Source organism: Acipenser ruthenus, chromosome 3, assembly GCF_902713425.1.
Source record: "Acipenser ruthenus chromosome 3, fAciRut3.2 maternal haplotype, whole genome shotgun sequence".
Lineage (NCBI taxonomy): Eukaryota > Metazoa > Chordata > Actinopteri > Acipenseriformes > Acipenseridae > Acipenser > Acipenser ruthenus.
Genome location: NC_081191.1, coordinates 56,025,523 through 56,037,029, shown reverse-complemented (window position 1 = coordinate 56,037,029; position 11,507 = coordinate 56,025,523). Strand labels below are relative to the sequence as shown.

The 11,507-nt window shown below is 37.5% G+C and overlaps 1 protein-coding gene across 1 annotated transcript in view; it reads right to left on the bottom strand.

Moving 5' to 3' along the window:
* Positions 1-1,925: 1,925 nt before the first annotated feature.
* The window catches only part of dusp22b (dual specificity phosphatase 22b), a 64,521-nt gene continuing 54,939 nt past the window's right edge, over positions 1,926-11,507 (bottom strand). Inside the window, exons 5-7 of the mRNA XM_034059241.3 lie at positions 9,510-9,584; positions 6,232-6,403; positions 1,926-2,653 (exon numbers count right to left, since the gene is read on the bottom strand). Of these exons, the coding sequence (XP_033915132.1) occupies positions 2,522-2,653; positions 6,232-6,403; positions 9,510-9,584 (379 nt within the window). The 3' untranslated portion in view covers positions 1,926-2,521. The remainder of the gene's footprint in view (positions 2,654-6,231; positions 6,404-9,509; positions 9,585-11,507) is intronic.

The following is an 11,507-nucleotide window of genomic DNA, read 5'->3' as shown; positions in this document are numbered from 1 at the left end:
CTGTATTTTTGTGCACATTTTCTGTGATTTTGTTTGATATCTATGTTTAATTTGTTGCATTTCTAGGTTTAATATGTTGCATTTCTTTTGTGCATCAGTATATATATATATATATATATATATATATATATATATATATATATATATATATATATATATACACACACACACATACTGGATTCTGCTGAGTCAATGCCCCAGGGGCGTGGAGTTGACAAGGCAAAAGTGGGGGAGGGGTGTTGACTCAAGACAGGGATGAAATAACAAGCAATATTACTGTAATATTTTTAACATAGATAGATTATGTTTAGAATTATTACATTTTTTAATTCACAAGGCACAGCACACAAGAAATGCTGATAACATTTATTAAATGGTGAAACACAAAGTTAACGGTTGGCCTGAAAAAAGGGTGCTGCGTAAGTCCACTGTAATGTTATTTTAAATGTTCATAAAACACATATTAACATTTAAAGCTGAAGTCTAGTGTAAAAAAAAAAAAAGGGTTGTAGCTTAACAGGAAAGCGTAATCAATCGGACTCAGAGTCTGTATTGTCGGATCCAAAACAAAAAGTGCTTACAATGTATTCAATCAATGCACAGAGAAACTACTGTACTGCACAGCTTGTTCTACTCACTTGAAGGGCGAGATTTGAAATCTCAGGCATTATTTGCGCATGGTTATTTTTAAAAACTATATTTTTGCGCATGGTTATTAGAAACGGTGAAAAACTGACATTCAGCTAAAAGTGGGGGTGGGGCGCTAGTTCAGACACGGGCATTGACTCGGCAGAATCTGGTGTATATCACACACACACACTGCTGTGCAAAAGTCAAGACACGTTCAGGAGGTACAATATATATCGATGTAATGAGCATCAAAAATGTACTAAAAGCCTCCACTAGTGTTTTCCACTATTATAACAACTTTGACTGTTATTAATACAGTTTAGTTTGGGTGAGAAGAAACCTAGCTTGTCATTTAGCAATCTTTATCTTACATTGATTAGCATCCAGAAAAAAAATGTTATGTGATATGACGTTCTGTAGATGGCGTGGAAAATATGCAAATGTCTAAGACTTTTGCACAGATATATATATATATATATATATATATATATATATATATATATATATATATATATATATATATATATATATATATATATATGAATCAGTGGTTGGAAATGGATCAGTGGTTGGAAATGGTGGCCTGTGATTGAACTATTTCCCAAACATAGTCTTGGCCTGTCATGTGATTGGTTCACTGTCAGTCCCGCCCCTTTTCAAAGGAACACCTTTCTCCCCTGCACTCTCCACACAAAATGGCTCTACACCGATTCTGTGAGTTAACAGAAAATGAATTAAAAAATTACAAAAGAAAGATGCTCCAAACACTAAAATGGTAATTAAAATGTCACTGTTTTTTGACTTTCTGAAATTCAAACAAATTCAACTCGACAAAAACGTATGACGGGCGGGATAGAAACTGGATTATGCAGCCGTCAGCAAACCAGACAGAGAAAAACTTTGCTAACTATACGGAATGAACTTCAAAAACATTTTCTGTTATTTATTTATTTACTTATGCTGTGTATCAGCTATATTTAAACAAAATATATAAAGTTGTATCTATCCAACCTTGCCTCACTTATTTTCTTGACTGATTCATATATTAAATATGTACTGCAGACTCAGCCATAGTGGAAAATTAAATGCCCCTCAGGAAGACTATTGTTACCTCCAGGGTAAGCGGCTTCGGGCATTATAGCCCTGTCAGTTGCAATAGTCTTCCTTCGGGTAAATCATTTTCTACTATAGCCCTCTCCAGTCCATATATAATATCTATATATATATATCTATATATATATATATATATATATATATATATATATATATATATATATATATATATATATAACACAGACAATCGTGTCTGGAGGTAGCTGTACAAAAATAACACGTAAAGTTGTGCAGAATTAATGACAATACCCCAGAAACCCCACTTTTCCATTCAAGGAAGATGCAACACAAAAGATGTCACCTGCAGTATAACAAAATAAAATACCATGCAAATAGGCACTCCATAGATTGTGTCAAAAGCCTGCTCAGGATTTTGCAGTTGCCAATAATACCTTGCGTGTAGCAAAAAGCTCCAGTGAAACAAGGAAATGGGTAAATAATTTGCGTAAAATATCTTCAAATGATTGCTCTAAAAAACAAACAAGCATGGCACAGGACATATTTTATGCCATAAATTCCGCATTATTTACACGACAAACCCAGGGAGGATCTTGAATTTTCAAATGACACCAGGGTAAAGTTTGAAACCTGCAAATCACAGGTCATTTGATAAATTGTTACTAATGGGGAAAAAAAAATCCACCAGATTTAGATTTCTGATCTTGGAGCTATTTTTTCATTTATTCCACAGGGGCACTGCCACACAAAAGACTTTATGGACAACTGGTAAAAGGTCTTACAAAGCTTTAGATCCTGCTGTGCAGCAGTCATGATGCGGTCAGGTATTCACCATCCCTGCGACGTTGACTTCCACACTGTTAGTCTTGCTGCTTTTGGATAAAAGAATCTGAACTTCTTCATCATCTTTAAAAGGGTTCTGCTTGTATTCTTCTTTCAACCACTGCCTGAACTAAAACAAAAAAAAATAAATCAGGTTTAGAATTGTGAAGTGATCACAATTATATACTCATACATACACACATATGTACGTACATACATATATACATATATAAAAAACCAATAAGACCCTCCACATCAGGCATTTCCAGGCATTATGGACCATTTGGTTAATGGGGCTCAGCCCAAACGATCCATTATGCCTGGTAAGGCATGGTGGAGGGTCTGGTGGAGGGTCTTACTGCTTTTATACTTCTACGTTACAGCATAATTCATTATCATTGTTTCTTATTTTAACTATTTATTTAATTTCTTTTTTTTTTACATATCCTTCTCTATAAAGGGCACTGTGTAAAGGGAACAGCGTGCCCCGGACTGGATGGTCTGACAATTCATTCCAGGGAAAGGTGAAAGTCGGCCACCTAGAAAGGGGGCGGAGCCACTGTACACCAAGTCATCGCCCCAGATGGGAAGTGATGTGACAATCGTGGATTGGAGGAAAAGCAATTGCACTTGCTAACCAAGGGGGCGGGGCTGAAGGTACAAAAAGGGATGTGGCCGAGCGAACTGCTCCTTTGTTATGGTTGCGAAAAAACCACTGATGGAGAGTAATAAAAGAACCGTGGGTGTGTAGTGTTTGTTTGTTTTATCATTTCTAATTGTACTCGTTTGTTCTTGTTAGCCGGCTAACATGTACCGGGAGCTGTCGCTAAAGGCAACCACTGCACTACTGTTCACTAACAAAGCACTCACTCTGGACTTGTGATCATGTTTGTGTTGTGTGTGTGTTTATACTGTGTTTATTATTTCGGGACTGTAAGCCATGGTTTAAACTGTCCTGGGATTATAATTTGCGGTCGCCACCATGACCTGGATTACAAATAAAACAAAAAAATAATTGTTTGGACAGTGAACTTTGTTGTTTGTCATCTGTTTACACATTACATCACCTCTACACCTGCGCACTGCAAACCACTTTGCCACAGGCAGTTTGGGTCATTGGGGCACTCGCATATTTAACAATAATATTTGTATATGTTGTAAATAAAACACTCTTTTAAATGACTCCTATGCGTTTTATTGCAGTACGGACTTAGTGCACTGGGCAGCTGCTCAATCAGTGCCTTCAACTTTAGTCAGGAGCTTTACAATATGAGATGGTGTTTTTAGAGGCAAGTACTGTATAACCAAGTCAGCGATTTGCTATTTTAACAAAACAATACAGCTCACGTTTGCTTTTTTATTTGACTTATGTAATTTTAATATAATAATAATTTTTTTTTTTTTTTTAAACTATTGAAACTGTCAATTCAGTGTATCTAAGCTGCTGTAATAAAGCAAAATACCTCATGCCTGGTTGGTTAATAATGTGTTTTACTGCTCTTGCCCAAATTGTTTTTGAAATGTCATTAGTGGGGTGTCTTGTCGTTAGTAGTGAATATAGTTTCAACTAATTTATCTTACGCCTCATTAATTAAAAATAAACTTGGAGATGTAAAATGAAACTGACCAACAGGTATTGCAGATCACCATGGCTGAAAACCGGCACAGACGTTATATATACTTCCCTTTCATTCAGGCAATACAGCATACAGGGGATCAGGTGATGCTCTATACTACCCTGGCATAGAAACCCTACCCGTCCGGACGACTGACAGCTGCTGAGGAAGCATTCAACATCATGCTTGGGCAAATACGGGTAGTGGGAACTTGAAAGGGAGGTGGCAGATACTGATGAAACGGACTGAAGTGCAGCATTAGTTCGTTCCCAAAATTGCCACTGACTGCTGTATCTTGCATAAACTCTTGTCAACAACAAAATTAGGTGTTCAGGAATCAGTAGATGCCTATGAGACAGACGGGGAAGGTTACCAGTGTTGCCATGTCTTACGAGAAAAAAAAGTGAAAACCCATGTTTGAGTATGGATGTTTATGCAAATTCCAACCCGCGACTCTCAAAAAAAAAAAAAAAAACCAATCCTGCTTATTATAAGCGGACTTGGCAACTGTGAAGGTTAACTTAGCTGCCAGTTTCAATTGGACAGCAGTGATCTGAGGAGGCTTGTTCTGTCAGAGACTATCTCCTTTCTTTTAAGTTATGTTGGATTTACTGTTGTGTTAAATATTAATAATGCAAACAAATAAAATACAATCAATACGTTAATTTGCAATCTTATCTGGTCAGTTCTGAGAGGGCATCAACAACTTGTTGGATGTTGTTGCACTATTTTGGGCGATCGAGCTGGCTCATGACATCCTGTTCACAAACTATATTTATTAACGTGGAGGGCAGACACGCGTTGTCTTTGGACATCGCTGGGATCAAAAAAAGGAAGGGAATTAATTCAGTTAGACAATTAAGCAGCTCACTTGCTCTTCGTTTTTAACTTTAGTGTAGTTTTTAAAGCAGGGGTATTCTCAAACAGCTGCTTTAATACTATAACAAGGGCATAATGCAGTTCAGTGGTTTTATACAGAACTGTAAACCCAAAAGAAATATACAACATGACAGTCCAGACACAGCAAAAAACAATAATAAAAAAAAGCCGCCCGCATTATCATTAAGGTGAACTACACCACTGCCAACCATAAAATAATCCATCAGCCACTATTTTCTGCCGTCTTGGAATCCACAGTAACATCTGACATGCTACCTTGCAATATTTATAGTTAAGGATAAACACGATCATTAACATTTACATGTGAAATGCACGGTTTCCATGCAAAACTGGGCGTGGATGTTCCCGTGTTTCGTCATTTACACGAGTAAATGAGATTTACTCTATCCCTCTCTTTGGCCGTTTTTTTCGGCCTCAAACCTAATTTACACAAGTAATTCTCCCAAACGTGCACGCGCATCGCCATTTCGCGTATAAATTGCCCCGCATGGAAACCCTATGAATGGAAATTAGTCAGTGAATGGTGGTTCTTTTCATACAGGCAATATGGTTTATGGTATAGGAAGGGATACAATGAGGTACAACAAAAGACCACAGTTTCAAATACCAGTGAAAAAAAATTATAATTCCACTAGTCTGTGGTTGCTTCTACTGTATACTACACCTGAAACTTTAAATGTGGCTAGATATAAAGTTCTAAGGTTTGGGTCATGGAAATGTTACACAGTAGAAACTTGCTGCATTATGTGCAATCAAAACTAAATAGTGAATGAAAACTCTAATTTCCATTGTCTATATTCTTTACTTTCATACTGCGAGTTTAATTTTACCATAAATTAATCCAATAGCATTGTTAACTAAATCACAAAAAACACAGTCTTAAGTCAGTATTGTTTATTATAGTCTCTGAAATAGTCTATGAAAACTGCACTAGTGGTTTCTAAATATTCTCTACAGAGTTGTATAGCACATTGTTTTCAGCAATACTTTTATTTCTTTCATTTCAATTGATTACTTGGTATACCCAATGAGCAATAACAGATGCAACAAATACTGTAGCAGGCAACAACATAGAGCCACAGGTGCCACTGTGTGTTATGTGAAAATATTACTTAGCTACAAATTAAACCTGCATTTCATTTAACTTCTAAAGATATATTGACATTTGTTCCACTCAATTTTTGTAACTTACATTGTGCACATCATTTTTTTGAAACTCTTCAAGCTGCCTCAGAAAGCCAGCGTTGGGGCCAGCACAGGCTCTAGCCACTCGGACTGCCGACAATGCATCCTGCCATCCCAAGTCTGTGACAGTCATGATATACGCAACTACAAGAGTGACACTCCGGGAAACACCAGCGAGGCTGCAAAGACAGAAGGAGTTTGGGCACACAGGAAAGGTTATTGAGTGGCAGGGTGGTGCCTTCATCCAGACAGGCAGTCCCCACAATCAGCATTATCTGTTTACATAGAATTGTGTGCAGTGTGTCAGAGAGGAGTTATGAGAGAGATTTGTAAACTCCTGCTGTACCGTGACACAATGGCCTAATCCTTAACAAGAGGAAATCCATGCCACCTCCCTTTCAAAAAAGGTTGCATTAACTTTTCAGTCAAAGGGACCTTGGTTACTTTCTCTTATTCTGATACCACATCTTCCTTTGGTGTACTTTTTTCAGCATATACAATTGTACAGACGTGCTCAAATTTGTTGGTACCCCTCCACAAAAAACGAAGAATGCACAATTTTCTCTGAAATAACTTGAAACTGACAAATGTAATTGGCATCCACCATTGTTTATTCCATATTTAATAGAAATCAGACTTTGCTTTTGATTTTTTACTCAACATAATATTATAAATAAGAAAACAAATGAAAATGGCATGGACAAAAATGATGGGACCGCTAACCTAATATTTTGTTGCACAACCTTTAGAGGCAATCACTGCAATCAAATGTTTTCTGTAGCTCTCAATGAGACTTCTGCACCTGTTAACAGGTAGTTTGGCCCACTCTTCCTGAGCAAACTGCTCCAGCTGTCTCAGGTTTGATGGGTGCCTTCTCCAGACTGCAAGTTTCAGCTCTTTCTATAGATGTTCGATAGGATTCAGATCAGGACTCATAGAAGGCCACGTCAGAATAGTCCAATGTTTCGTTCTTATCCATTCTTGGGTGCTTTTAGCTGTGTGTTTTGGGTCATTATCCTGTTGGAGGACCCATGACCTGCGACTGAGACAGAGCTTTCTGACACTGGGCAGTACGCTCCAGAATGCCTTGATAGTCTGGAGATTTCATTGTGCCCTGCACTGATTCAAGGCACCCTGTGCCAGGCGCAGCAAAGCAGCCCCAAAACATAACCGAGCCTCCTCCATGTTTCACTGTAGGTATGGTGTTCTTTTCTTTGAAAGCTTCATTTTTTTGTCTGTGAACATAGAGCTGATGTGACTTGCCAAAAAGCTCCAGTTTTGATTCATCTGTCCAAAGGACATTCTCCCAGAAGGATTGTGGCTTGTCAATATGCATTTTAGCAAATTCCAGTCTGGCTTTTTTATGTTATTCTTTCAAAAGTGGAGTCCTCCTGGGTCTTCTTCCATGGAGCCCACTTTCGCTCAAAAAGCGACGGATGGTGCGATCAGAAACTGACGTACCTTCACCTTGGAGTTCAGCTTGTATCTCTTTGGCAGTTATCCTTGGTTACCATTCGCACTATTCTTCTGTTCACTCTGGGGTCAATTTTCCTCTTGCGGCCGCGCCCAGGGAGGTTGGCTACAGTTAAACTTCTTAATAATATTTGCAACTGTTGTCACAGGAACATAAAGCTGCTTGGAGATTGTCTTGTAGCCTTTACCTTTACCATGCTTGTCTATTATTTTCTTTCTGATCTCCTCAGACAACTCTCTCCTTTGCTTCTCTGGTCCATGTTCAGTGTGGTGCACACAATGATACCAAACAGCACAGTGACTACTTTTCTCCATTTAAATAGGCTGAATGACTGATTACAAGATTGGAGACATGTGTGATACTAATTAAAGAAACTAATTAGTTTGAAATATCACTATAATCCAATTATTTATTACCTTTTAAGGGGTACCAACAAATGTGTCCAGGCCATTTTAGAATATCTTTGTAGAATAAGCAATACATCTCTTTTCATAGCTTCTTTGCTTTATTCTATGACATACCAAAGGCATGCAAGTATACATGATAAAATAGTTTTTAATTTCATCACTTTTCAGGAGGAATGAAGCATTATTTCAATGAGCTGTAAGGGGACCAACAAATTTGAGCAGGTCTGTAGATAAGTCTAAAGTTCTGTTTTCTATATACCATGTTTCATATGTTCGCTAGTCCCCTGAGTCTTTAGCAGACAGTTTTTATAATGGGGATGATCTTATCAGATAGATTTGAGAACTCCAAGAATATACTCCCTAAAGCCCCTGTTTTTATTTACTTCCTATATTTCCTACATTTTTAACATATTGCAGATTCAGATATACAATCCTTCTACCCCGCCTCTAGTAAGTTTAAAGTATCATAACTTCTAGTAATTGTATTGCAGTTCTGAATTAATTTGAATTTGCTCAACTTCCAGTCTCTGTTTATCCTAAATGTGTTAGTTATTAGATTTGAAACATGGCTGAAACTAAGGGGTTGATTTGATCAACCTGTAAACTAACCAGATAAGCCACAAATCAACATGGATTATCCCAGCGAGGTATAGGTTGATATAAATTGACCCCTTACATTTGTTTTTATATGTTATTAAATGTTGTAATTGTCTCAGTTCCGAACAAATGGTCTGTTTTATTTTTGGAATTTTATATTTGTATTATAATATGTGTATACATTATTGTTCACTGACATTTTCTATTAGCATCATATTATTTGGTAAAATAATCATTATAAATTCATTTTAACAACATTGACGTTGAAAATTTCACAGATTGCACAATTTTCAAGCTTTCACAGACTTTTAGTTTGAAGTTTGAAGCATTGCACCCCCAAACATCAATGTAACAATACTGCCACTCTCAAACCCCAAAACTAAAATTGTCAAACACTGAACAAATGAAGCACTGAGCAACCCCTGATGTTTCCTCACTTAAAGTTGATGAATTAACAAAAATGCTACACAGTATGCAGCAGTGTGGAGTAGTGGTTAGGGCTCTGGACTCTTGACCGGAGGGTTGTGGGTTCAATCCCCAGTGGGGGACACCTCTGTTGTACCCTTGAGCAAGGTACTTTACCTAGATTGCTCCAGTAAAAACCCAACTGTATAAATGGGTAATTGTATGTAAAAATAATGTGATATCTGTATAATGTGAAATAATGTATAATGTGACATCTTGTAACAATTCTAAGTGGCACTGGATAAGGGCGTCTGCTAATAAATAAATAATAATAATAATAATGATAATAATAATAATAATAATAATAATAATATGCAAACATTTGTTACAATTGCTACTTACCAGTGGACAAGACACCCTTCTTTTTGAAGCCGGCATTGATGAATAAACTTAATGCTCTCTTTGAAATACTGGGTCCTGCATAAATAATAAAAAAAAAATAAAAAAAATCAGTGTTCTTTTGATTTAAAGAAAACACATTACCACTTGAAAGGTTTTATTCAAGCAGAAAAAAGGAAAACAATCAAAAGGTCAATAATACTCCCCCCCCCCAAGACTAATACATTTTTATGTTAAAGATATACTTGGTCACTTTGCACTGCTTCTGTGGAAAACTCCTTCCTTACCTAATAGAAGGATATGGCATCCATCAAGAAGTTGTTTGCACTTAAAAGAAATAACACTTTAGGCATTGACTTCAATTATAACTGTGTATATAATATTGCCATTACTACTGTGACACAGAGAGATCATAGTAGCTTATCAAACCAATGAATTGATTCCACTCTCCCTCCCCTCTGTTATGACTTATGCAGGGAAAACAAACAACATCTTAACACCGGCAACTTATCACTCGTTTACCACAAAAACAAGTGGAACACACAGCTGCCCCACTCAGCTGACATTTATGCCAAGGTCTGGGGGCACAGCTACAGTTCCTTGCAGACTGTCATGTGACAGGGCATGAATTGAGGTAACAAGTGGGGAAAGTGTTCATTTAATTACCCTTTTTTGAACCAACACAGAAGATCATCAACTAGGCAAAAAAAAAAAAAAAAAAAAGCAACAATTTCTAAAAAAGCCTTTACTTCTCGGGAGAAATAACCTTTTATAAATGAATATAATTCTTTGCAAGCATGTATTTTTGTAATTTTGCCTGTAAAACATGAGACAACTTTCTTTATTAATGCTGAAGAGCATGAATGGACAAAAACACAATAACGTCTATATATGAGACAATCGGGTAGATGTAAGTATAGGTGCAGTGCAAATAATTGCGGATCCAAAATTAAAACTGCATTGCAGCCAGGCAATTACTTTGCACTGTGCCCTATGTAAGCTTAAGAGCAATGCAAATTACTCAATATGCACAAATAATTTGCAATTATGATAATGAGGGTGTTAATGAGGCGCATCGGTCTATTTAGTGGCCGCACTTGCAGATTTAGGAGTACAGAGAGCAGAGCAGACAAAAGCCAGGCAGTCTTCCCAGCGACAGCGTGTGGAAGTGACAGCGTGGGAGAAGTACAGTCGTGGAAAAGTATAGAGCAGTTAGAAGCAGTAAGGAGAAATGACACCTTTAATTGCTTTAATCTTTTTTTGATAACAAGCTGAAGCTCAGAGCAGCTGTTTCAAATTCACTGCCGTTCTGAGACATATGGGAGGGGCGGAGCCAGCAGCACAACAGATACAAGCCAGGCAGTCTTCCCAACAACAGCATGGGAGAAGTACAGTCATGGAAAAGTACAGAGCAGTTAGAAGCAGTTTGAAAACAGGTTTACAGCTGCAGAAGCTAAACTAAGCATCCAAAAAAAAAAAAAAAAAAAAAAAAAATGTACATGGTCATCAAGCCAGTGATCTGTGACACCTGCATGATGTGGGAAATCCAAGAAAATCCAGCAGAGCTAAACCAAGTGTGTGTAAAGTGCTGCACGATCTAGGGCTTGCTTAAACTACTAAGTATGCTAGAAATGGAGCTGCAGGAAATGAGACAGCAACAGGAGCTTGAGGAGCTGGCACACCCACAATTCATGCAATTCATGGAAGTCAGCACCCCTAGCAGACTGAAAGCCACCAGGGAGATAGAAGAGGGTTAAAACAGCTGGGTTCAGGTTGGCAGAAGCAGGGAAAAACACAACCACCAGAAATCAAAACATCCAACAAATTTGAGCCACTTCAAAATTTTAGATGATCAAAACCAACATCAAGAGAACGAAAGGAACAACATCCAGGACCCTATAAACAGTGCTGGCCAGGCAGCAAAAAGAAGGGAGGTCATGATTGTTGGGGACTCCATATTGAGAAAAACAGCAAGTTCAGTTTGCAGTTTGGACACCCTTA